The sequence below is a fragment of the Siniperca chuatsi genome, linkage group LG14, assembly GCF_020085105.1.
Source record: "Siniperca chuatsi isolate FFG_IHB_CAS linkage group LG14, ASM2008510v1, whole genome shotgun sequence".
In the NCBI taxonomy this organism is placed as follows: Eukaryota; Metazoa; Chordata; class Actinopteri; order Centrarchiformes; family Sinipercidae; genus Siniperca; species Siniperca chuatsi.
In genome coordinates this window covers 21,682,197-21,710,163 of record NC_058055.1, presented here as the reverse complement: position 1 = coordinate 21,710,163, position 27,967 = coordinate 21,682,197, and the positions used below count along the sequence as shown (strand labels likewise).

Here is a 27,967-nt window from a genome sequence, read left to right as displayed (position 1 = left end):
TAAAAAATTCTGCATGTAGACAGAAAAAAAATCAAGTCCATAATATGCAATTTACTGTTTATTTATTTTTGATACTGTTAGGTGACATGTGAAGGATTTCTGGAGACTGAAACAGCAACGAACTTTCTCCACCAGAAGCCTCCAATGTGCAAAAGTGACAAAATGCAGTTTTAAAGGGCCATTGTTGGAAGTCACTCAGCTGTAAACAGCAAACCATGGCTTCTCGAGGAATTGTATTGTAGACGTGTAGTACTACCTTAAACAAACATTTATCATGTGGGGAAGTATTTGTCATTGGTTTCAACTAGAGTTTGCATCCATTGAGATGTGTGTGTTTCTTATAACATTATTATCATAGAGTATATACACAATACAAGATAAATTAACTGCAGATAATGTTTATACATGCTAATATATTTCTGAAAAACAAGTAACGAAAGCTTTATACATACAATAAGGCATAGAATATATACAGAACTAACCTAAAGGGATTAGTATCAAACATCTGTCAAATATTCACACTGCAACAAAACAAAGAATTCAAAACATTTTATAGTATATACAAAAATACTTATGCAAATGCCCCTAGGAATATCTTAATAGAAAAAATAATAGGAATCTCATCAGGAGGACATCACATTATATTTGAAACATGCACTTGCCGCAGAGGGTTTTCAGTTCAGCGGTGGGCCACATGTCTAGATGTGTTGTTGTTTTTGGGGTTACTGTGAATCACTGAGAAAACGCGGTTCTTGGTGAAAGGATTCTTGGTCTACTGTGCTCATTGGTCCTTGTTTAGTACCTCAAATTCTCACCTGTGCTCCACAAGCTTGTGTGGTGAGACGTACAGTACACAATAATCTCATATGGACCTTAAACTTGCCGTCTTTCTTTCCTCTATCACACTTTGGACTCACTCTCTATGTTGGCAATGTCCCCGTTCCTCTCAGTCTGCTGGCTCTTCCCCTGGTTGTCCATGCTGGTCTTGGTCTCCTGACCCTCCTGCTCAGACTCTGGCAGCCCCTGCTGGCTCAGCTTACTGGCCAGAGACCAGGTAAGAGGCAAGTGGGTGCGGCTGGTCATGTCAGCAAGCTCTCTGGCACTGCAGGCGGGTGTGTTGGTTTCGTAGATATCGTGGAAGCTGTTGTAGTCTACCTCATAGAAGCCGTCCTCTAGTGTCAGGACTGGTGTGAAGCGGTAGCCCCACTTGATCTCACTGCCGATGTATGAACTCCTCGCCTGGCACGTCATGCCTGGAGACACAACGCAACATTAAGGATTAAAAGTTGCAGTATACAGACTTAGTTTGGGCAACTTTAGAGGGTCAGGTCATCCAAATTACAAAAAAACATATTTACCACTTTCCTCTAATGTTATCTATCCATAGTTTTGGTTTTATTTGTCCAGGTTTTGAGATATCTGTCTGTCATATTTCTGCAGTGGTTTGAATGGTATTTTGTTTGTGGTGCTCATTGTATTCCCATAATGCTTTGGGGGACGTAAACAGGAATATGTATAAGTATAATGCTGCCTTGGATTCAGTGAAATATGCTACTACAACTTTGCACCCCATTTTTTTAGCCTATATTTATTTACATTTTGACACCGTTAAAAGTATGTCGGGAATGTATGTTAGCTACTAGCAGTTCCTGTTTGCAGTGTACCCAAAACAAAGAAAACATAAAAACATGATGATTCTTAGGCAAGTTCTGCAGTTATAAAAAGAATCTAAAAATATGTGCATCATGTCTGTGTGTTCAGATGTGACCCCGAAAAAGAGGTGTGAATTTTGATGCAAATTGCGGCAAATGGGCGCTAAGGGTTTTAAATTGCCTCCATGAGCTGTGTGTGTTGATCTTGATCTGGTGTTGATCAGCGAGCCTCACCTCACACTGTCTTTGCCTCACATCTCTCCCTTTGCGCCTCCCTACAACTCTCCTACGAAAACCTCTGCTCTAGATAATCCACAGACCTCGCTGTAAACAGCTTTGTTTTGAAAGAAATGACAGCATGCCCCTGTTCTCTGCCATCTCAGGCAGACCGAGATTTTTTAGGTTGAAACATCTCATGGTCACTGTTGGTGTTTTTCTTTGTCTTTTTTTTCCCATCAGTTTTTAGCCACGCTAGCATCTAGGGATGGCCTCGCTTGGCCTGTCAATCCACCACTTTGGTCCAGACTGAAATATCTAAACGACTATTGGATGGATTACCATGAAATTTTGTACAAACATTTTGTAATAACTTTAGGTTTAAAACCTGCAAAACTAATGGCATTCCCATCAACCTCAGCTGTACTCTGTAGTTTAGCGCTGATTAGCAAATATTAGCAAGACGATTAACATAGTAAAATAAGATGATGAATACTGTAAACATTGAAAGTACATAACATCAGCATGTTAGTTAGTATTATTGTCAATATGACTGTGTTAGCATTCTAACATGCACTGACAGTAGCATTTAGCTCTAAGCACCACTGGGTCTAAGTACAGCCTCACAGAGCTGCTAGTGTGGCTGTAGACTCTTAGTGTTACGACATACTGTCTGTACTGGCTGTGGAGAGATCCCGAATCCCCCTTAATGTGCTTCCAATGTAAGTGATGCGGGTTCAAAATCCACAGTCCTCCTTCTGTGCAAAAATATATTCTGAAGTTTATCTGAAGCTAACATGAGGCTTCAACGGTGTGAGTTTGTCAATCAAGTGGATATCTTCCAAAGTAACAGTGTTTTTAGTATGTTCATAGTATTGTATGCCGTATATTCTGTGAAAACACAAAGAGGGAATTTCATATTATGAAAACTGTCATTTTGGAAGATCCCCATTTGATTTCACTAACTCAGACTGCTACAGCCTTCTTTTCATTACATATAAACTTTATAACACATTTTGGGGAAGGGATCTCTTCATGGCCAGTACGAGCAGGAGGAATGATTACAGTAAGAAAACCTGTTTCAATGTACATAACGGGCACCTGATTGTTGAAGGATCTCTTAACGGCCAGTATGGACCGGAGGAACAATTACAACAGCCATTAATGCTTTCAATGTACATATGAGATGTTGATTACTGTGTTAAGATAGACTAAAAAAATTGTGAACATATCCTTTAATGTGCTAACACTAACCTGCGCTCCTACCTTCAGTTTATTCTGCATTGTAATAAAAAGCAGAACTAGAGTTAAATGTGTAGGGGAACCGTCTAAAGGTTCCCCTATATCGTGATGCATCATCTGTTTCCAACTTGTTCCACCGGTTTCGAGAAGTGAGATGATATAGTTGAATTTAGCCTGAAACATGACTGGTATGATAAATTTATCAGTGCACATATATTTTCTTCCGTCTAGGTGATCTGAACACACTCCATTCCTCCACAGTTAGCTTAAGTGTAGCCAAGACACTCACAGAAAACACGACTCCCTCTGTGTGTCTCAGACGGCAGTGGGTTTTAATCACTTTACGATGCCATTTACTTGTGTTTTGATATTTATCAGTGTGCTCTTTGGCTCAGCTGTCTGCAGGAAGTCCTCTGTGAGCCTCAAGCAGCTGCTTCAAAACACGCCACTCAGACATTATGTAATTGGCTCATTTTACTATGGCAGATAGTGAGAAAAATGATCGCATACCAGTTTCTAATAGATATCAGGCATCTTAATCTTATCTAACATATATTTTTATTTGGGAATTTTAAGATGGGGGGGGGCAAAAGTATTGGGTGAGCTGGATAAGGTACTTGGGGTACTGTAAAACTCTCCTTCAACCCCCCTCCTCCCCCACATGTCTCCTGTTGCAATCCAGATGTTTGGTCATCTTGTTCCCTGGCTGTGCAGCTGTGCAGATCCTCTAATCATTTTATCATCATAAAAATAAACATCTGTCCTTGTATATATAATTCAATTAATGTTGACATGTAATCGACAAGTAACAGACATCAGCGTGTTGTTGTTACACATTCAGTAGTTGCACATGTGACCCAAGACAATTAACACAGCATCTGTAAGAGTACAGATTTGCTTTTCATATGCTATGGACATCAACAGCTGTTAACAAGTAACATATTACATAGGGATGTATTGTCCCACAGTGGTTTAGATCTGTCGCTGAGTAAAATGGCCGTGCTATGACAGCAGCGAAGTAAGTATGACTTACCCCCCAACCGGACATCAGCAATGGTGGAATGAACTCTCATCATACTGTACCTCAGCTAAAATAATGTATAGTGTAAAGGGTGGCATTTGAAGTTCTGTGATAAGAGCTATACCTGCAGTGGATGTAAGTTAGGTAATAATAAAACATAAAAAGCATTAAATCAAATTAAAGTATAAACTGTGGCAAATGCGGCTGGGATACACAGGTCACTTGTTGGGTCACGATCAGGATTTTGTAGAGAACAAGATTAAAGAGTCTACAGCCATGCTAGCAGCTCTGTGAGGCTCTACTTAGGCACAGAGGTGCTTTAAGCTAAATGCTAACATCAGCATGCTAACACGCTCAAATTGACAACATGCTGATGCTTAGCAGGTATAATGTTTACCATGTTCACCATCATATCAATTAGCACTAAACAACAAGTACAGCTGAGGCTGATGGGGATGTCATTAGTTTTGCAGGTATTTGGCCATAAACCAAAGTGTTGGACAGTTTAAAGCTTTGACCTGACGATGGTGCTAGAGGAAAAGTTCAAGGGATCACCAAAGTAAATAGGATTCATCCTCTGTGGACAATAAATGTCTGTGTAAAATTTCATGGCAATCTGTATAATAGTTGTTGAGATATTTCCATTTAATGAAATGAAAAAAGGCAATTTAAAAATGACTATCACTTATTGACATGCATTGTAATGATGAAGCAGGTCTGTGCTCACTAAAAATGAGGCAACTTCTGTAAGTTAGAGGTAATGAAATACAATAATCGTGTTTTCTAAAATATTGTATGTATATAAGGATTCATGTGGGATGAAACGTACTGTGCAACATTGTTCAATCCATTAAATAACAAATACTGTACATATTATTGTAATCTACGCGTAATAACATCACAAATACAGCATCTAACTGTGGCCAGAAAACGTCTCAAACGACTCACCTGTGGCCTCCACCATCCCCTCCAGAATCACAACAATCTCCAAGTCTTCCTTGGCCAGGTGGGCTTGTGAGATCTCCCAGAAGGGGCTGTTCTGATTTATCTCATGGCAGATGATGAGTGGCGACACTAAGAAGAGCCTGTCATCTCCCGTGTTGTAACCCACATTTATGTCCGTCTGGTTCAAAGGGATGAACTCCCCTTCCTTGGTCTGCTTTGACTTGATAAGCTTGGCCCTGATGGAAGCCTCCACGATGTGCGAGTTTCGGAGATCTCCGACTCTGAACATCAGGCACAGCCGTCCGTCTCTCATTGAGATGACCGCATTGGTAGAAAACACTAGTGTCTCAGCTCGCTTCTTAGGCTGTGAGATCTTAACAAACATGCAACCCACCATGAAGGCATTCACGATAGATCCCAGCACCGATTGAATTAAAAGCAGAAGTATCCCCTCGGGGCATTTGTCTGTGATGACTCTGTATCCGTAACCAATGGTGGTCTCTGTCTCAATGGAGAACAGAAAGGCTGATACAAACCCATTGAGGTTATTGACACATGGAGTCCACTGGTTGTCTGCTAAATGGTCCAGATCACCCCGAAGGTAAGCAATAAGCCACCACATGAAGCCAAAGAAGAGCCATGTCACTGTGTACACCAACACGAAGATGAAGAGGTTGAACCTCCATTTGAGATCTACCAGCGTGGTGAAAATGTCCGTCAGATAGCGGTACGTCTCGCGAACATTCCCGTGATGGACGTTGCACTTCCCGTCTTTCTGGACGTACCGCTGGACCTTCTTTCTTCTGTCTATTTCTGCCAGCTTTTTAGGCAGGTCCTCACGGGCCTGCTTTGGCAACTTGGGCTGTTTGATGATGGCCGGGCTCTCCACATCCTGCTCCATGGGGATCCTAGGTGGTTTCAAGCCTACAAGAGAAGAAACATGGTAGTAATTAGTAGTAATAGTTAGCAAGTGCAGGAACCCTGTTGTTTCTGCTTTGATTTAGAGCACTTTCAGTGGTTAAATACCATTTTGAGGTACTTGTTCTTTACTTGAGTACTTCAATTTTAAGTTTCTACTGCGCTACATTTATCTAGTTGTAGTTACTTTGAAGATTAAGATTTCACCTACAAAAGGTGTGACCAGGTTATAAAACTGATGTATTGTCATAGATTAAACTACTCAACAGTATATATAGCTCCAATTTCTCTACCTCAACCAACAAAAACTTGAGAAGAACATTAATATACACCTTACTGCATAAATCATAATAATAATCCAATGATATACAGCAACAGTATGAAAGGGTGCCATTCACCTATGAGTACTTTTACTTTGAAAATTGAAGTATATTTTGCTGCTAATACTTCTGTTCTTTTACTTAAGTAAAATCATGAATGCAGGACTTTTACTTGTAATGGAGTATTTTATAGTGTAGTATTGCTACTTTTACTTAAGCGAAAGATCTCAAGCCAGAGTTGCCAAATTGAGCTATTTTTTATGGAAGATTTAAAATTCCCGAATGAAGACAAACAAAGAAATACAGTGAAATACAACACACATTATAATATGTATTACTTTTATGTATGAATTCACTGTGTCACAATTAAATGAAAAATGTTTTAAAAAGACAACTATTGTGCTTTTTGTCTTTAATGACTGAATTAATTGTTTTTCATTTGGACATGAATTTTCTATGCCACATTAAAATCAAATCATTAAAACATGTCTGGGGGGGGATCTTTCATGAAATTGCCACCTGATTGCTAAGAATCAGAAATCAAACCAGTTATGGAAAAAAGTCACTTGGCTCAGACTACAACAACTACATTTTTAAAAAATTAACAATTTAAAAACCTGCGTGAAAATGATTTGCGTCCATATTAGCGTTTTCAGGCAGGTGTTGACAGTGAAACACCGAACATAGAAAATGGCTAAATCTCTTCTTCTTCGCCCTCTTCTCTGTTGGCAAACAACAAAACTGCGAAACTGACCAAATTATTGTTTTATAATCCCAATGTCATCTGACAAAACCAACATAAATACAAGTTAATGACAACAGCTGTGCTGCATGATCGGCTATACTGATCACAGAAAAAGATAGAGATGTCTTAACTTTGCTGCCACACAGACCCTGCCTCATATTTTTGTTTCTGTTGTCAGAAAACTTAATAGTTATTTAATTGTGGCCCATAAACACTACATGTTAACCAGCAGCCATTCCCACTCTGCTGTGCCGCTGTGATAAAATTGTTATTTTATAATCGTCTGACAAAATCAGCATAAATCCAGATTAATGACAACAGCTCTGCTTTGTATTTGGCTATATTGGCATTTAAAATGAACGATCACAGAGAACGTTAGAGGGGACTAAAGGTTGTCTTCTTAACTTTAGTACCACACAGCTCCCAACCCTCCCTGAGAAACTTATGTGATCGTTTTGGAAAAGCTGTTTACCCCCAAACACACTGAAACACCAAGCCGGCGTTTTAAGATTTACACACCCTGGACGCCGTTTTGGTAAAACTCAGTTTTGGGGGGAAAATAACGCAGTTTAAGTCTGGATGGAGGGCTGAAACAGAGTAAAAATGATGCGTCTACAAATGTAACCGACTTAATGTGGACATACTCTCAGACTGAGTGGCAGCTACACAAACAAGGCATTGCATGCAGATAATATCATAAACAATAGACCTCCTACTCTTGGCATTGTTTCCAGAACCACCAACACATGAGTTGAGTTGAGACCAGTATGCAGATTTTCCAGTAGTACTAAATAGTCTCAGCATGAAACTGTGCGGCATGAAACGTGTCACCACCCACATTGCCAAAAGCAAGCTACACTTTGTCACATGCAGTATGCAGAGAGAGTGTGTAACCCTGAATTTAAGTTGTAATTGGTGCTCGGGAGCTCCTCAGCACCCACGGGGAAATCATACTGCGAGGTTCTGAAGAATAAAATGTCCACTGAAGATAAATACAGGAAGAGAAATGGTGTCAAAGCAGAGTTTTAACTGTGACCTAAACTGTGTCCATTTCTATATTTAACTTTCTTGGTATCCTGACAGTCCCCTTTTAGGTTTTGACTGAGGTTTCATACAGAGATACAAAGCACATGTGTGAACTGCTGCCATCTGACCTAACTGGCTCTAACAAGTGCTTCTCAAAAATGGGTACGTTTTTAGTACAAGGCAGAGTCACCTAGTGCAACAAATATCCACTGCGCACCTCTAGCTCTGCAGGTGACCGATAGATACAGAGCAGCATAGGCCTGCCAATACTAGATGACATTAGTTTTCATAAGGAGGTGCAAGAAGCGTTTTCTTTTTTGAAATGGAAATACAATGCCAAAATGAATTCACCTTCTTTACTTTGTTTTCTGTGTTGTGATTTGATTTTAATGTGGCCTACTTCCTAACAACTTTTAAAGGTCCAGTGTGTAGGATTTAGTGGGATCTAGCGGTGGCCATGAAGCTAACAAAAAAAGCAAACGGCCCTATTTGTCTGTTCTGGGCTACTGTAGAAACATGGCGGTGCAACATGGCCTCCGTGGAAGAGGACCCGCTCCCTCTGTAGATAAATACGGCTTATTCTAAGGCAATGAAAACACAACAACTCTTATTTTCAGGTGATTATATACTAATTAAAACATACTTGTGAATATTTTATTACATTTCTACCAATAGCTCCTCCTAAATGTTACACACTGGACCTTTAACATTCAATTATGACACAGTAAATGCATACACAAAAAGGAAATACATATGACAATGTGTGTTGTATTTCATTTTATTTCTTAATTTGATTTGTTTTAATTTAGGCATTTTAAATCTTTAAAAGTTTGCATGGGGAACTTATATCAATCCTGTTGCAAGAACTCTTGGTGTCTTGTTTGATAGCAATTTACATTTTGAGCAACATATCACTAAGCTTGTCCAATCATGTTTTTATCACCTTAGAAACATTGCAAAAATCCAATCTATTTTAAATCTTAGTGATGCAGAAACTGTTGTACATGCTTTTATCTCCTCACAATTATTGTAACAGCCTGTTCACTTGTCTTAATCAAAAAACTTTGAAACGACTGTAGACTGAACAAAACTCAGCTGCTAGGCTGTTAAGCAGGACCAAGAGGTACAATCACATCACACCTGTTTCAGCCTCTTTACATTGGCTCCCTGTTTGTTTTAGGATTGATTTTAAGATCTTGTTGATTACTTATAAGGCTCTTCATGGCCTGGCTCCAGATTATATTTTAGACCTTGTAATCCCTTATGAACCTTCACATAGCTTGAGATCTTCGGGCAGGGGTCTCCTTGTCTGTTCCTGAGTCCAGGATGAAAACTAAGGGGGACAGAGCTTTTGCCACCAGGGCCCCGAGGCTCTGGAACAACCTGCCTGAAGAAATTAGGTTGTCTGAGTCAGTGTCTTCATTTAAGTCTCTTCTCAAAACACGTTTTTATCGGAAAGCATATCCTGATTTTACCCGAACTGGTCGTTTATTTTATTGCTTTTGTGTATTTTATTTCTTTTATATTTCATCATTCACTGTTTTATTTTATTTCTCTTGTTGTGAAGCACTTTGTACTTTGTTTTAATAAGTGCTCTATAAATAAAGTTTTATTATTATTAACTCAATGTGACCGAATCACAGACTAACGTACGGAGTGCTGAAGTGATTTAAAACGTCGTATAGACCCTTTAATGCGCTGTTCTCTTCACGTGTATTGTGTGCTTCCTACACGAACTAAGTCGGACCTCCACCGAGGGAAAAATAAATCCGACGCCTATGAAATACAGGAGAATTGTTATGTGATCCCTCTGACGTGGCTGCCACATAAAGGGTTTTTTCCCCGCCGTGCTCTGGACAGATATCCTTTACTATGCACATTGCCTAAGCCACCATCAGTGTTTTTTACCACTGGAACAAATGGCTGCGTTGAAGCCGTTCTGCTCTCCATTCACGGGGGAATATTAGGAGCTTGAGCAGCTCTGGTTTCTATGGCAACGCACAGCTCAGTCTACCCAAGTGCTCACAATATAGCAGGAATGTACTGGATGAGGCCACACAGCACTGGATAACATTTTGTTTGTTTCATCTCGTTTCAGAGCGCCTGAGGTAGAACAATGTACTGTATCTGCTTTGTGCATAAAGCTGTCATTCATGTAACATCTGGGTTTTTTTTTGTTGTTTTTTTTTTTTGCTCTAATAAGATGAATATCTGTGAACAGAAACATAATTATACAGGCTGGTTTAGAGCACGTTTGTTATAATGGTACAAAGAGTAAAGAAACGATAAAAACAAATATAATCCGCAATGGTTTTAATTTTGACTAATGTTGTAGTTGACTCTCACAGGATGTAGGGACATGTCACAGGATGTTGCTATTTATATCTTTATATTAACAATGGATCAAATGTGCATGCGAAAGGTGTTGCTTGTAGTGATAAACCCACAGAGACTTATCACCTGACTCTACAGTTCCCCTCAGCTCTACGAGGCATTTTTTCAATTTTACTGTATTGGCTCCCTCCCTTATAGCGTTGTTTTCAACCGTAGCAGGCTTTTCAGTGAAAAGTTGCCTGCTGCAGACAGACAGACAAAGTTGGCGACTATCTGGTGAACATAGCGGAGCATTTAGCAGTCATTTCCCTCACGGTGAAGACCAAAACAGAGCTAAAAGGAGAGCGAATATTGGACTTACATTTGTTGGGTGACCATTCGCTAGGCCCCAGCCACCTTAGTTACTGTTGCCTGTCAAGCTTTCCAATCGAGCACATATGCAGTTTACAATAATAACGGTGGCAGATTTACCACTCTGTGTTCATGGTAATATTTGAAACAATGGGTCCTTGATTTCACACATAAGCAAACAAAAGCAGGCTTATCATTTCTAGCCAATGACTGAAATGACAACTGTCGCTAGCAGATTTTATCACCTGTAGCTGGCTTGCTAATTAACATTAACTCAGTGAGTTGGATGAAAAACTCCTCTCCAGCCAGCTCTTTAAAACAAGAGCCATGGCTACATACTGTACATGATATAATGCTAAAACAATGAGGCTGAAGCTACATGTTAGCATCGTCACCAGTTGATTAAATAAAAATAGAATTACAGTGTTATTTTGTTCTTTAGCAACCCTGTTCGGATGCTTTATTGTTCATATTTTCAAACAATATGTTTGAGGGCTAACTGGTGTATTTGGTAAACGTAACGCTCTCTCTGGTAACTGGTTTGGCTGAGGTTGCTGGAGTGTAGAGTTGCCCAAATCCAAATGATGAGCAGGACAGAGCCGCTAACGTTAGCTTAAACTCTGATATAGCAGCAGCTTCCACGCAGTGGATATGTCCCAGTCCTGAACGGTGCTTTTGCTAACGAAAACTGTCACCCAACACAATAATTTAGTTAGCTAATGATACGCTACTCTTGGCTTTTGAAGGAAGGCTAGGTTACTACTGTAGGTAGTAAGCTAGTTGGCATGCTAACATTAGCAGCTTGAATTAGAGCAAACACACTACAATTTTGCTGTTTTCTTGGGTTTTGAAAAGCTAAAAATAAAAAAAAAACCACACCCTTCAAACTCTTTAGATGCAGAGTATTGCTCTTAATACAACCCAAATTCAAAATATGCGCTGCAGAATTATTTCCTGGGTGTATACGTGTAGGCTATGTATGTATGTATGTAAATAACTGTATATGATTTGATTTGATTTATTTTATATGTTACCCTATTTTAATAGGAATTTAATTATCTGGTATGTTCTATGTGTGTAGCATGAAGGGACTACAAACTTTCATTTCATTATACAACCTTGTAGCTTGTAATAGAGCTTCATCATGCTAAAAAAATCAAAAGCGTAGCTACAGTTGGGGAACAGTTAATTGCATTGTTAAAGCAAGTGTAGTGGGGAACCAGAGGCCCCTCATGAAGCTACTAATGGAACTAAATTAAATCACTGGAGGTAACTGTATACAAGATGGTCTGTTTCACTGATGCATCTATGCTGAAAAACGTGTTTGGCCTGCAGCAGGATGTGGTGACATATTGTGTCGGATGAACCTTTACTCAAAGGAAAGTCTATAGAGATGTGTGAACACATCAGCAGACACTCATTTTATTCATGATTTCGTTTCTAGTTCAGTTTTTCATTATTTTTGCTGTGCAGGGGAGATTTTTAATCAGGTATCCACAGAATATCCAGATGTAGCCAAAATTGAGCTGAGGCCGCATGGGGATGCATGCTATTTTTAGGCACACAAACAGCTGAGCACAGGCACATACAAATAATTTTCAAATCTTACCACAGTATTTCTCCAGCTCTTTAGATCTCAGGTGAGAATGGTGAAAACTAGCCCGTAAATACAGCAAATTAGGATTTGTTGTTTATGGAAATGGTGTATTGCTACTCTGTGAATGGGGCTTTAAAGGAATCAGTTAATCAAATTACACAAAAAATAAAATAAATGGGAAACTGAAACACATTTAGGCAAGTTAGAAAATATTTTTTGTGATTTGGGTGAGCTGACCCGTTCACAGGAAACTGGTCAACTGTCAATGAAAATAATACATTAAGTAAAAAAACACTGTAGATGTTTCACATTAAAAGCCTATCAGGAAATGAGAGGAGTCCTGGTTGGCACGCTCCCCTGGAGGCTTTTAATGTGAAACATCTGTTCAGGAATTGTTTCCATGACAGAAGGAAGTGTTGAGTTAGCAGCAAACTGCAACTGCAAATAAAACCAAGAGCAGATCAGGAAACAGGTTGGCTTCTTACCAAAATATGATAAATATATACAGTATTTACAGTAGGGTCACAAGTTTACCACTTTATAATAATCTATCATGTCTGCAATTTAAATTTAGTCATTGATAAAAGGTAACAGATTTGTAAGTAAGTCACCAAGTCTACAGTAATAATTGTTAGAAAGTCATTAATAAAGGCTAAATGGCTTTATTTATTTATTGTTGATAAAATAACGTTTGACTGCTGGAGGGTCTCCACAATGAAGCTAGCTACAGAGCTAGCTAAACATAAAGCGAGTTATGCAGAGGATAATGACCATCAAAATGGATTTTTCACAACCAAAATTTGTCTTTATTAATAGCTTATGGCTAATCTTAATAAAGTACTTACTGACTTTAAAAAAAGCCAAGTTAACAAACACATTTTAAAGCCATACCCAGCATTTTAAAGTTGCAATCCCTCAGCTTTTAGCATTAAATTGACGTGGTAAGTAATGGTCTAATTAACCTATAATTTTTTTTTTCCTTTTTTGGAAGAACTGGCTTTTTTGGGGAGCGACAAAACAACAAACGTTACCCTATATATATATATGATGTCAAAAGATTAATCTGGTTGTAGCTAAAACATAAATCTTCATGTTCATGTTTTGAGCATCAGTGATATGCAGCCACCCGAGCCCGAGGGCGTAGAGTTCGTTTCAGACATGTGGGGACACAATGTAAAAAAAATAAATAAATAAAATAATAATAATAATAAATGTAGCATGACAGAAATGCTTTACACTCCTGTATTGTTGATGCAATAATCCTAAATCTTTTTTTTTAGTTTCCTTCACATATACCTGATAAAATGTTATATTTGCATCTTTACTACAAAGAGCTTTACCCTTTTTCTGTTTTGTCTTTTTAAATTTCTAACGTCTTTTTAGGAAAATATTAACTGTAAGAAATATTTACCAAAAAACAAAGTTGGCAGTATCTTTTTTCCAGCCCTGAGTAGCGTCTGCAAGTATTCCTTTCAGGCTGCATACAGGCCCCAACAACCTTTACCAATAAGGTACTGTAGGGCAGCCTGAGAGGCGAAACTCTCAGCGCCCACCAAGCACTCGCTGCTGCTGTGAAGCTCATTGTTTTGAGCGCACAGTAAAAAGAGAAGGCACTCAGATGAGTTTATCAACATTTTTGTCAACTCAGATCTTCTCTCATCTGGACTGTATGCGGCTGAACAGAAAGAGAACAATGTTCAGAGACACGTTGCTAAGAAAATTAACGTCAAACTGTGAAAGTGAGGGAGACAGAAATAGGATTTTGAAAAGTGGCAGAGGACGTGTCTCCCGCGATCCCCAGTGGGAATTACGCCCTTGCAGCCATCACACTGCATTGAATCTCATTATTAACAGATGGTTCAGTTAAACTCACAACCGCTGCCATTAGTTTGTAACTGAGAGAAACACAATGTGTTTCTCAAGCACGGTCAAACCTGGTTGCCAAACTGACACAGGTACAGTTCTGGTGGGTGCTGAATCATCCTGTTACCAGCCTAGATACTGCGTTACTACCAGGATCCATCCTTCAGAGACACAGTTCACTATAATGACTGTCAAGAACCACAGTTTTCTGCTGGTAGCAGACTTAACTGGGAAATACCAGCAAACTAAAAACAGTTTTGGTCTGCTTTTAGCAGAGGTAACAATATAAATTTAAGACTTTCTTGGATAAAGAACATGGCTTCAGTGGGAATTATGTTTTATTAAAGATGAAACGATCGTAGTGGAAAACAACCAGTAAGCTTTTATTACACTGCAACAGGTTTTATTGGAGAAAAACTGCATTTATTCAATAGATGTCTAGTTAAATTGTAGAATAATTGGCTTTAAAATAATAATAAAAATAATGTTTAAGACTACTGATTGTATTAGAATCTGTTAGACTAAAGGGAACATTGGATCACATTAATTAGCGAGTATTTTATATGACATAAAAACTAGCTATGATATTTATATATGATATTTGAATTATCTCGTGAGATTTATCTACAAAGCTCTACTGTTAAAGCTTCCTCACATCTCTCCTCTCATTTAAATCTTGTTACTACAATACACCATCCAATATCAATAATTATATCAAATGCACTAATCTCGGCAGAACTAGTTTCAGGTATTATGCACCCTTTAATGATATGAACTGCAAAGTGCCCTCAAGATAGATTCTTTCACTCCCCTTGGTGATTTTAAAGCGTTATTATCTGATGTTTTTATGACTCTTGTAATTGTTTTCAATAATTCTTTGTCGATAATGGTTGTCTGATCTTATTTGTTTTGTTTTAGTGTGCTGGTTGTCAGATGATGAATGTTATTAGAGATCCCAAACTCAAGGAGACGAACTGATTAAATAAAGTTTAATTAATTAATCACATTTGTTCATGTCAAGGCCTAATAGTCATTTAGGTATGATGAGCAGTAATTCTTGTAAGCATGGGTGTAAAATAATTTCCATTATGGTCAGATGAGAAACACAAAAATAGTGATTTCCCATCTCTTACATTTTGAACAGATCAATAACTTTGTTGTTTTGACAGAATAAACCTGAATTGGCTGGTTAAAGGATTACTAGCTCCACAAAAGTGAGCAGCTTTATTAGCTATGTAGCCGGTTAATGGAGACCACATGTCACAGAAAAGTCTTCTTCAGCACAATAACAGAGTTTTTTTTTTAAATTTTATTATTATAGAGCAGGCTGGACTACATTTTGCTGGGATCAGGTGCATCCGCAGGAAGCGGTGGGCAAACTAACAGGGGCTGGAGAAGTCCCGTTGCCATGGAGATGGAGGTTGATCCAGATCATAAGAATAATAATAATAATAAGAGCCGCCTCGTCTTATAGCTCGTTTTTCTGCCTTCGTGGCTCGTTTGGCAGCCTTTGCCTTGTGTTGTGGCGATGTGAGGCCGCGGGCCTGCAGGCTCATTCAGCCTGGAACATTTTCTTCAACACCTTCCAGTTTCTTCCATCTAGCAGGCTGCTTTCCCTTCATCCTGTCACAGCAGGAAAATCAGCCATAGGGATGCTCTACTGTTAATATTCATATCTAGATGCGTGGGTTTTTTCTTTCTTTCATGCTGATTATTCTCTTAATTAATCTCTCATTCGTCTTACACTGTTATGTAACTATCCACCCCCACCGCCGCCCCCCCATATAACAAGATGATTACATTTAACGAGCTATGATGAGTATCGCTAACCAGGAACAGCGGAGGAAAGGTGGATTACCTTGTGCAGCAGATCAGCGTTCACTCTCCGGGTCATTTTAAGACGTTTCTGTTCCCATGAAAAGCTCTGCTGAGGTTGTAGGTTGTGATTATCAAGTCGCTCCCTGCGAAAACCGACTGAAGGATAGCCACTAATTCCCTCTTTCCTCCATCCCTCTCCACAGAAAAAGGCATCGGCCGTCAGCCTCCACCCCTCAGCTGGGAGAGAGACATAGACTGAGAGAGAGAGAGAGAGAGAGAGAGGGAGAGGGGGGAAGATAACACTAAGGAAGAGAGACAGAGAGGCGGAGACATGAGTAGTGATGAGAGTGAATACATCACACTACTGCATGGTAAAGATAATATATTACTAGCAGGGGTGGAAGAAGTATTCAGATAATTTACTTAAGCAAAAGTAGCAATATCAGACTGTGAAAATACTCCACTACAAGCCCTGCATTGAAAATATTGATTGTAAACATGTACTTAAAGTACTCACATTGCTGAAAAATAACCCCTGAGAGTGTTTTACTATTGTATTATTATTATTACTGATGCATTCACGTGTATTTAACATTTTTCGGTTGTAGTTGGTCAAGTTCACTTCTCCACCTATAGGCCATCATTTGTCAGGACTGTGTGTTTTGGAGCGCTCTAAGGTGCTGGTCCTGGATACTCAGTTTCTCAAAGGAGAAACGAGCTCTGTTCAAGTTTTTGAGTTTTGTAGGACAATCTGCTATCTTAACCGAACCAAGTATTTATAGTGTTGCACTGTATCGATTAGCTTTCCATAGACATCATGGATCTGAGTAGGAACATCAATGCTTTATGCTCGTTTGTGAAACACATACGTTTTGACTTTTTGGAGTTTAGAACAAGGCTAAATTAATAAAAGAGGTCGTCAAAAGCAGACTGTAACCTGGAGAAGCATACAAGATGGTATCATCAGCATAAAAATGGCCATTACAGTGCTGAGGTGGAAAATAAATACTGTTTATGTACGGAGTTAGATGTTACTGTTGCCTAATCTATATACACCCTGCTAGTTTCCTAGTTGATGAGCCCTGCATTCACCTTTCGAGTCTGCCGCAGCCTGTCTTCTGCCTCTAGCGGCACTTAATTTTAGTGCAAATTAGCAAAAGTTAGCATGCTAACACACTAAAGTAAGATGGTAAACATGGTAATATTATACCGGCTAAACACCAGCATGGTAACATTTGGAAGCTGCGATTGAGACTAAGGGAGACACAGTATGGCTGTGTTGAATCATCACAGGTGACATACAATGTCAGGTAAAAATGAAACTGTCCTCTGGACTGCAGTTGAAGATATGTTGGCCCCTCATCCAAGGGGGATGAGGGGCAGATCTCATGACGTGAAGAGAGGTTAAACAGTTGTTCGTCACTTCACCATTACAAGTAAAAAAGGATAAAAATCATAGCAGCAGAACTGGAGATGTCATCTTTTTCATTCCATGCATTCTTCTTCCTTGACAAAAGCTGGCGCCTACATTACCCACAATGCAACTCGACCGCCGAGAGTTCAGTCAGAGATTTGGGTGTGTTATGCTAGTAGCGGCTAATGTAGCCTCGAGCTACTAGGATCAAGCAGAGGTGAGGAGCGGGCTACGCAGGTCTGGTGAGCTCACTTCTTTCTAACAACACCCTCAGATATTTCTTAATTTTCAATCTTGTAGTCTTCAGCCCCAAGCTGACTCAAGTGACATCATTTGAGGCAATTTATCAGACTTCACACAGCTCCCTCTGGAGCCACAAAAGGCTTCATACGACATTTTTCACATGCAGTAGTGCTCTCCAACACCGGTAAACGGACTTTGATGGGTTAAATCGGTGGAGTTCCCCTTTAAGAATGAGTGTCATTACAATTATATTGACTATGGTATCCATACAATACCGATCTATATTCTTATATAACTATATCAATACTTGTACATACTTTTATAAATAAAATAGGGACACATTTTGAAAGCACTTAACAGGTATTTTTATTTTTACCATAAATAATAAAAATTATACATCTCTTTTTCACTATAAACAAACTAAACCCAAATAAAACTATATAACTATAGCTTCCTAGAAGCTAACAGAAATAGATAAATAACAATATAAAAAATTTCAAAACATTGCAAAGATAACAGTGTAAATCAAGATTAGTAGTGCTCCAAAGGAAGAATGTAGCATCTCCTCTGCATAATCTGTTAAAAGTACATCAACAAAACAAGCATGTTGGCTTTCTTAGTGAAGATAAATTAACTGATGCCGGCGCTGTTGCTTTCTATAGTTGTTAACTTGAGTTGTTTAACTGAAGCCTTCACTTGAGGTAAAAAAATACATATATTGGTTACAATCACAAGGTGCTCAGACTTTATCAAGTACAGTAGGAAATAACATTTAACTCTGACTCTATATCGCAGCTTCTGTGAATTTCATAATGTTGAAAAAGGTGGAATGGAAGCTGAAATTAAATAAGAATAGTTGTTTGATTTAATAATAATATTCTCCATGTGACATCTGCAAACTTACATTAATGTGCAACAAATTTAGCTACCTTCAATCCCCTGCAACCAAGTTACCTGGTGATTTTAAGTTACTGAGTAAAAATGGAAAAACTGATACCACCCAACCTTTCTCGAATCTTTAAAAACAAACTCCTCAGGAGGTTTTCTATAATTAAAATATATTCTGTTCATCCAAAAAGAACAGGTTTACAGTTAATCTGTATCCTGAAACAAACCTTAGTCCTAAAAAATACATATCTTACCTCAGTTTACTTACATACAATATTCAATATTTACTACAAGGTAATTTCTTTGAATCAGTCCATATTAGGGCAAAGCTACAGTTAGACTGATAAATCAGTTAATGTAGTAAATAATAATAATAATAAATTTAGGATATTAAAGGACAATGGGCAGAATTGACTTTTAAATGAGATCATATGATCATGGTCATGTCACCCACTTCTGATGCGACAATCATCTCAGACTTTAGATTTTTTGCACATTCAGATTTTTTTTTTTAACACCTTGTCTGCATAGTGAGAGCATCATGTCAGCAGCAGCTTCAACCCTTCGTCAGAGTGTCTACACTGGATGCGTTCAGCCACAGTGCTGCTGGGGGTTCAGACGGGCTTTGTGCAGCGCTCACAGTCCAAACACTCACTGTTGTAAGAAAATTGATTTGAAGACACTTTGGGCCGAGGTTATGTATCTTGAAGCAGGACTATGTAACTTTTGAAAGAGGAAATGCCACATCCTTTCTCTTACAAATGAAAAGTTGAATGCTTAAACAAAACGTGCACCATTGTTTAATTCAACACACAAAGGAGTTTGGCAGCTACAGCCATACTTAGTCTGGTATGACCAGTAGCTTACGGTGGCTAATATTAGCAAATATTAGACAGACACTACTGTATAACAGTACAGTACAGTCTCTGCTTGTGCTACTGTTACACATTTAAGCATTTACCATTATGCTTTTTTTGTGATTTATGGCCACTGTGGCTGATGTTTGGCAAAAGTTACATAATCTCACTTAAAGTGGCAGCTGTATTGATTATAATTGAAGCCGTCAGACGCGCAACAGGCTTTCTGCACCAACGTGTTACTGTCATGTTTTTTAATTGTCCGTTTCACACGTGTCTGACAGATACACAAAGAGTTTTAATCAACACAGCTGTGTACAGAAGCTGCATAATGGCTTTCCTTTCACTCACGTTTTACGTGACTTTTCGAATATATTGAATATTTTTTTCGCTTTGGGCTTTTCTTCAATTTGCACGTAACTACAATGGCTGTGTACTGGGCTCAAAACGCTGCCAAAACCATCTGATTACACACGCAGTACTGAGCCTGAACACATCAAGGGAAGACACTAGTGGAGACAAGATGTGAGTCTCACAACTGAAAAATACAGCTGAAATGCGACTTAAATGTTATCATTTAATGGTAGACCTTTATAGACTTTGAATAGACCTTTAAATAGTAACTTACCTGCACACTAAACAGCAGTGTTGTCTGCCATCTCTGGTTGAAAGTTTTAGTTTCACCTCTTCTTCATAACTGACGTGTGCTTTGTTGCACCTTTAACCACACCCAACTGTGATGTCACAGGGTCCTGGAGTACACCTGTACATTACTGCATCAAGGGGAGAAGTTAAACCAGTGGGGGTCATCAAAAATCGGGATTCTCAAGGGGCGTTACGTTACTCTTTAAAGTAGTAGTTGTGTTTCTCATTGGCCTGGATTCAACTGGAAAGTGTTGGTATTTCATTTCTTTGCTTCAGAGAGAAAGAAAAGAAGAATATTTTGGGGAAATATAATACTTACTATGTTGGAGTATGATTTAAAGGGTCACATTTTTAGGACATCAGCACAAAATATTGGCAACTTCAATACAAAAACCAATATCGGCTGAGTTACAGTAAAGATGGAACATCCATCCTTTTGCTTTTTGGCCCGATCCATAACTGTCTTCCTCCAGCTTCACCACCATGTGATCTTAAACTCATAGATGGGCCTCTTGCAGTAGTAATGGTTGATAAGGTGCTTGTCACAGACACCGATGCACTGCTGCTCCGCAGTGATGCCGCGCTCGGCCAGGTCACTGACGATGCAGTGCAGCAGGTCATAAACGTCTGCCACTGCCTCCCAAGGTCCGAAGGAAACGTCCACCTCGCAGTGATGCTCAAAGAGCTTGGCCTCGCTGTCCGAACGCTCAAAACGCAGAGAGTTAAAAAGAGGACGCTCATATGGCGTGATAGGCATCTCCTCCTTGTAGACGCAGATCTTCAACTTGGCAAACCGTGCCTTTTTCTGCATGGCCCTCAGTTTGGCAATCTCCACAATACGCTCCAGGTTGTCTGAAATGAAAACAGTTACATTGATCAATGATAATATTATATATGTCATGTTTTTCAGCTACTCAGCACAGTATGTGTTTTGTTGTACGTAAATCAAACATTGAAGTCTATATAAAAAAACCCTACCTAATCTAGTTGTATTTCTTCTGACTTGAAATTAAATTGTACAAATATGTAAAACAACTCCTAAACTGAAGTCTGTGTGCACCATGTACTGTAGGGGTGACCCACCTGCCCACCCACCCACACAGCACAGCTCTGTGTATGCAGCTCTGCTATTCACATCCCGTCAGTGTGATATTAACAGGATGTGAACATTAATTAAGCTGCCACTCAACGCTGTTCTTCCTTCTGAGCAAACAAGAACTCAATTTAGTCTTTGAGTCTGTACCATACATGGGTACATTGCAAACAGGAACTATTAATAGCTTTATTAATAATTTGGCGTACTTTTAAATGTGCAAATTTGCCAAAATGTAAACAGATATAGTCCAAAAAAAAAGAGAGGGGATTTTCCATAGTTAGTGAACATTAACATCCATGCTTATTTCAGCATGTGAGGGAGATAGACTCCAGTTACCTTTGTAGTAGGGCATCAGATCAAGGAAAGCTTGTCGTACTTTCTCCCCTGTGAGCGGCTGAGAGTCCTCCAGGCTGTCCAGCAGCGGGCCAATGGAGTAGTACTGAGCCTCTCTGTGCACGGCTCGCACTCGGTCCCTGTGAGGAAGCTCACCTTCTCGGAGGAAGTTCAGGATGTCCCTGTGGATGGAAACAGTATCACTATAACAAATCCGCACAAAACTATATCCCTACTTGATGAATCCTGCTTTAAACAACTCGGCTTTGATGTAAAAAAAATGTTGTTAAATTATTATTATTATTGTTTATCTTTTTGGTCTTATTGTTTTACAACCTCCACCTTTGGTATGATGGAGGAAAGAAGTAGGTAGTAATTTTTTCTAGTGACAATCAAAACAAAGCTGTATGAAATACTGCTTTGAACGAGAGACTGTATTTCCAGCCTTGCTCTTTATATGTGGCTAAGTTCCTAATTCTGTTACGTCATCTCACTTTGAAAGTTTAAATCACACTTTTGAACCACCAGAGTTACTTTCATTGTGCATAAAAAACTCAACAGGCAAGAATGCCTTACAGAAATATTGGATTTTTATATGCCCGGTGTGTTGCTGCTATACGAAGCCATGACATAAATAAGTCAACATGTCGCAATAATGTTAATATCATGATATGCCAGGTGTAATTTTTATCACATTAAAAATGATACCGGTATATGGCAACTATTACACTACTTATATAGCACAGTAACTGAAGTAATTTGACCTGTATACAGATAATGTTTGTTTCATATCTATTTTCATACCTACACACTAGCTATTCGTTATGTCTGCTTATCTTTGCTTAGCTGTAGATCTCTATTTGAATCTTCCTGTGCGTTTGTTCTTAGCACCATGTGTAAGTATATTGAGAGCTACTGACAACTGGATTCAAAATCCTTGTATGTATCAACATACTTGGCCAATAAAGTTGATTTTGATTATGTTTCTGCTTCTCTGCAGCAGAACCTGGAAGGCTTGTGAACATAGAGGATAAAATTAATGCAGAAAAATACAGAGAACTCCTGGAGGAAAAGCCGCTGCAGAGTACAAAACAACAGCAACGTGGAAGAAGATTTATTCACCAGCAAGACAATAGCCTCAAAAACATAAGGTCGGCTAAAAACACCGATATTAATGTCCCAAATGAAAAGGCTCCTTCTGAGTGTCTGAGCTCACCTGCAGTGGGCCCGCCTCCTTGTTAAATGTTACCACTTTATATAGTTACATATCTTCCCTCTCTCATTCTGCCTGTTCCTAATCTGCCAACCACAAGCTTTAATACACACCTCTTCACACAGACACACACAACATCTTGACTCTGCTTGTTATCACATTCATATTTAAAGCAATTTGCTTTTGCTTTGTAGCCACACGAGCGGCTCCGGGGACGGTAATGTTGGTGGGCCGGTCCGCCACTTTGGTCCAGACTGAAATATCTCATGGTCCCCTGAGGATGAAGCCTACTGACTTTGTGTTATGTGTTACGATGTGTTAAGGACCCAAAAGCAGAACACAGCGAGGTGGAGAGCCGGATAGTAGGTTTTAACCGTTTTTATTTGTACACCAGTACTGGTCGCTGAGCGCTCCTCCAGAGCGGACGGAACAGGTGTAGTTCGCTGGGGACAGGACTGCAGTCTACCGACACAGTCCGTGGTGCACCGGCTGGGTTCGAAGAGCGTAGGCGCTGAGCGGGGCTTCTGGATATGGCTTGTGTAGCATGGCAGGCAGAACAGGGAAGCGGCGGAACCGGCAGGGAGTGATTGGTAGTATGGAGACGATCTGGCACTGGTTGTGAGGTGTGAGGTAGAGCCAGGTAGATATACTGTGGAGACCGATTGGATGATGAACTACAGGTGTGCCGGTGATCCGCAGCAGGAGGGAAAACCAGGGAGCCCCGCCCAGGCCGGTACACACACACACACAGTGACGAAGAGAGGACTGACAAGGAACACCAGGAGAGGAGAGCACACTAGAGTACACAAGGATAGGGAGAGAGATGTGGCTAACTATGACACTTGTGATCCCCTGACCTTTCCTTTAGCGCCACCATGAGGTTGACATTTGTGGTTTTGATTGAAATGTCTCAACAACTATTGGATGGATTGCCATTGATTTTGGTACAGACATTCATGTCCCCCTCAGGATAATTTGTAAGAAACTTGGTGATCCCTGAACTTTTCATCAAGTCAAATTTTCTCTTTGTCCAACACTTTGGTTTATGACCAAATGCCTACAAATGTAATGACATTCTTTGTGTTTAGTGCTAATGTTAGCATGCTAACACGCTGAACTAATGCATTCTGATGTTAGCATTTAGCTCAAAGCACCACTGTAGCTAAGTACAGCCTCACAAAGATGCTAGCATGGCTGTAGACTCTTTGTCTTGTTATTTTGTCTGTTTGGGCTGCCTCCTCTAAGTATCCTCAACATTGATTGTATGTAATTCTTGTCAATTTCAGTTAATTTACAATTAAATGTAATATTATACATTGTTATCGCTGTACTTAATAGTAATTGTTTTCTGTTGTAGGCTTATTTTTGTTGTTTTGCACTAATTTAAAAAACTATCCTCTCAGTTAAATGTGATTTGTCTCAGTAAAGATGTTTTAAACTCTGATGAGGTTCATGTCAAGTAAGTAAAGTGCAGCAGCACAGAAATAGATATGTAAATCAGTTTACAGCACTAGCAGAAGCCGGAGAGACCAGTTTGTCTCATTGAGTACCTGACTCATACCTGTCAGAATAATGAGTTGCCATCAGCAGCTTTAAAACCACTTTCAGAGTTCAGTGTGAACTCTAAATGTTTGTCCTGCGCTATCTCTCAGCTGCCATTTACACACTTCTTCTCGCACATAACCCTCCTCTCTCAAGTGTTTCTACAGTATATTACTACAACCAATCCGTAAACAACAACCATATTAAATCATTGTGATAATAAGGATGTTGTCTTCTTTTGTATGTCTAATGAATCAATAGTAAATCTATTGTTGATATTTCGTCCAGCTCTCTGGTCTAAAAACTCACCCAAAATATGTCCCATCCCGATCGATGAAGTAGCGCCCTTCAGCGTCACGTGGGATGTAATGACGGCCGCTGAACATGGCGGCCAACATGGTGTCCTCGAATCGCCGCAGCGTGGACAGGCGAGTGGTGAAGTACATGCCCCCAACATTCAGAGAGATGACCTCTGGAAACTTTACAAAGAGAAGGGAAATAAAAAGGTAAATAACAAGACTAAAAAGGTCTACAAAAACAAACAAACAAAAACATTTTAAAAAAAGTTTGAAAATGTGAGGGCATTTTTTGACATTATCTGGGTGTGTGGTTCAAGCGCAGCTAGTTTAGTCTTTTTAATCATTTCTTTGTTTGTTTTAGAATATGAGGACTTTGATAAACTGATCCGTAAGGCCATTGACATTGTGGGGGGTGGAGCTGGACTCTCTGGCGGTGGTGTCAGAGAGGAGGATGCTCGCCAAACTACACGCCATCTTGGACAGTGTCTCCCACCCGCTCCATGACGTGCTGGTCAAACAAAGGAGTACCTTCAGCGGAAGACTCATCCCTCCAAAAAGCACCACAGAGCGCCACAGGAAGTCATTCCTGCCTGTGGCCATCAAACTGTTTAACTCCTCCCTCTAAGGGTTAGTCTGTATGACCGTAGGTCACTAAACTGGACATTGATCATTACATCTCTGCCATACTTGAATAATTGTGCAATATTCTGTGTACTACTCCCGTGCAATATTAGTTTTCCCATGTTAGTTTTTCTTATTTATTGTTATTGATATTATATACCTCTATTACTCTCGACAGTACATGCACCTCTGCTCATTACTTATTACTTATTTTATTACATTGTATTATTATACTGCAACCGGTAAACCCACTTGGTACTTGACACTTAGTTTATCTTATACTTATACCAACCTGATACTTAATTTATTTTCTGACCTGTTTTATAGTGTTTTATAGTGTATCATATTGTTTGCTAGTACTTTCTCCTGTGTGCACTGACGTAAAGGCAAGCTACTGTAACAAAGAGTTTCCCTACAGGGATCAATAAAGTATTTCTGATTCTGATTTAATTTTACCTATAAAGTAGACTGATTTATGTTTAATGGACTTTAAAGACTTAAATGAGGCTTTATAAATATGCAGCGAAGGAGCAGAACTGTGGTGGTTAATTATACTAATTAGTCTGTATTTATAGTTTTCACAACTATAACTGGAAGCATCGTGTCCAAACCAGCAACTGAAAGATATACTGTACATCCGCTGCCTGTTCACTGTCAGTCACATTTAACGTGGTTCCATGAAAATAAATGTACAGTGTAGTTAAACAAAAAAATATTTGCTTAATTTTCTACCTGTTTTACAGGGTTTTTTTTAACCCACAAATTTTTTTCACAATATCATTAAATTCTGCTACTTTTGATGTTTTGTATAGGCCTTTGTTCTTGAAATGTTCTGTTGTATGATATGTACCTATTTGGTTCCTCCTTGTACACTGAATTGTTCTATTGGATGGTAAGTACCCACCTGCAGTAGCTTATCTTTTAACCTTGTTTGTTTACAATTGGAAGACCTAATTGACCTTAATTTGAATGGATGCCATATATATATAGTACCGGTCAATATTCATTTTACCTGATAATGGTCTGAGGACTGAAACGTTGTTATTAAAGTGAGCAAAAGTGTTTGACAGTGTGCATGATTCTTTGATTTCCTCACAAAAAGGACTTTAAGGTCAATTAACTATGTAACCACTCGGATGCACTGCGCTATGATCATGCTAGTTGTTTGAGTGGTAGTTAATAATGTAATCGACTTCAACAACCCTCACAGTATTTTTGCAGGGCTGTTATTTAACTGCATTAGGAGTTAAATGATAATAGTACTTCCACCCGATGTACATGCACACACACTAAAAGCAGAATGCTGATTTCTTTGTTAACATAAATTGTGCTTAAGTTGTTGTTGTTGTTGTTTAAAAGATTGCATCCAGTAGATCACCGGAACAAACTGAATAAAAAAAAAAAAGCTAATTTAATACTCATTTGGATTATTCAAAGAGCTGTGAATAGCCAGTGTGAGGGGGGGTTATGACTTCACTGTCATACCACAGAAATAAGAGGATTATTCTGCTGTAGCCATGTGCAGAGCAGCAGCAGGTTTGACATGTCACGTGCTCGCTCATTAACACAAGTCACGTGACACAACTGCCAGCCAATCATCGCCTCAACCAACCGCTGACCCCCGTATAAATCACAGTGTAATAATTTTATAGTATTAGGTATTGGGCGCTATAGTCATAATCATTACGTTATTAAAATGTACTGGCTGTGTGTTTGTACTTTCTCTATTTTGAATACTTTTCTGCTGTTATGGATAACATCTGTAATTTACAGAGTAATAAATCGTATGTTTACGTTGATAAAGTACTAATACCTGTTTATGTTTGAAGCTAAATGTTATCTCAGTATGGTTTGGTGTTTGCTAGCTTGTGTGTGCTGGTTTAACGTGGTTTTAAATGTAAAACAGACCCGTAAAGCGGCCTACCTCCTCCTGTGTGTTCAGCGAGGAGCGGAGCGGGTTGCTGAGGGTGAAGTTGGGCGCTGGGGAGGCCGGCTTTCGGAAATCCTCCTCCACAGAGTCCGAGCTGGACATGGCATCGCCCGGTTTCTCTGTGTCACCTGCGGCCGAGAATACCACCATCACTCTGGGTAGGGGGAGAGTCCGTCTCTCCTGAATGAACCTCCTTACCCGTGTAGTAGCGGCGGGCAGCGGGCTGAAGGACAGAGACTGGCGATCCCTGCTGCAGCCGTCAGAACCGTTGGAACCGCTCGAGCCATTCTGCTGCATGCGCGCGGCGAGCCAACTGTCGGCACAAATCAGGCGACGATAACACGAGCCACAGCGCGCGACTGTTGATAAAAACAACAACAACAACAACGCAGGGGCTGTGGGTGGGGCGCGAGCAGCTGTAGGAAAACACCCCGCTTTCAGAGCGAGAGCGGAAGTAGGAGGATTCCGCCTTTAATTATAAAAACTTAAAAACCTCAGGTACGATGAATATTTAATCCAAAGTGTTAGGTTAGCAGTCCAGACTGGGCCCGTGCTGTCTTCGGTCATACGTGCTGTGACGTTTCAGAAGTGCGTCCCGTCATCACGTTAAGGAGTGCTCTTGGCCGCGAGGGAATAAAAATGTGAAGAAAACTAATGTCATCAGCAGAACAAATACCAGTTTACCTTAAATAAACATATCATTGGCAGTGAATGCACTAAGAGAAAAAGCTCGAAGAGCTCTAAATGCAATTAAGAGAAAAAATATATTTCTAATTTTCAAATTCCATTTAAAATTTGGCTTAAAATATAAGATGGTGTCATCCAGCCCATTGCTGTC

The 27,967-nt window shown here is 39.5% G+C and overlaps 2 protein-coding genes across 4 annotated transcripts; both read right to left on the bottom strand.

Annotated features, from left to right (window-relative positions):
- Positions 1 to 45: 45 nt before the first annotated feature.
- Positions 46 to 16,227, bottom strand: kcnj6 (potassium inwardly rectifying channel subfamily J member 6). The gene is made up of 3 exons (XM_044221685.1): positions 16,089 to 16,227; positions 5,080 to 6,000; positions 46 to 1,253 (listed from the first exon to the last, which is right to left on the bottom strand). Exons 2-3 carry the CDS (start codon positions 5,975 to 5,977, stop codon positions 901 to 903), a joined length of 1,251 nt encoding a protein of 416 aa, XP_044077620.1. The 5' UTR covers positions 5,978 to 6,000; positions 16,089 to 16,227; the 3' UTR covers positions 46 to 900.
- Positions 15,206 to 27,721, bottom strand: kctd7 (potassium channel tetramerization domain containing 7). Of its 3 annotated transcripts, XR_006380636.1 has the most exons (6): positions 27,124 to 27,721; positions 24,589 to 24,758; positions 21,528 to 21,706; positions 20,079 to 20,947; positions 16,089 to 16,303; positions 15,206 to 15,853 (listed from the first exon to the last, which is right to left on the bottom strand). XR_006380636.1 is itself a non-coding variant. In XM_044221687.1 (5 exons), exons 2-5 carry the CDS (start codon positions 27,229 to 27,231, stop codon positions 20,571 to 20,573), a joined length of 834 nt encoding a protein of 277 aa, XP_044077622.1. In that variant the 5' UTR covers positions 27,232 to 27,257; positions 27,328 to 27,721; the 3' UTR covers positions 18,047 to 20,570. The 3 variants fall into 3 exon arrangements, 2 of the variants coding, with proteins under 2 accessions (XP_044077622.1, XP_044077621.1); XM_044221687.1 differs by lacking the exons at positions 15,206 to 15,853; positions 16,089 to 16,303 and having other exon boundaries at positions 18,047 to 20,947; positions 27,124 to 27,257; positions 27,328 to 27,721; XM_044221686.1 differs by lacking the exons at positions 15,206 to 15,853; positions 16,089 to 16,303 and having other exon boundaries at positions 18,047 to 20,947.
- Positions 27,722 to 27,967: the final 246 nt, after the last annotated feature.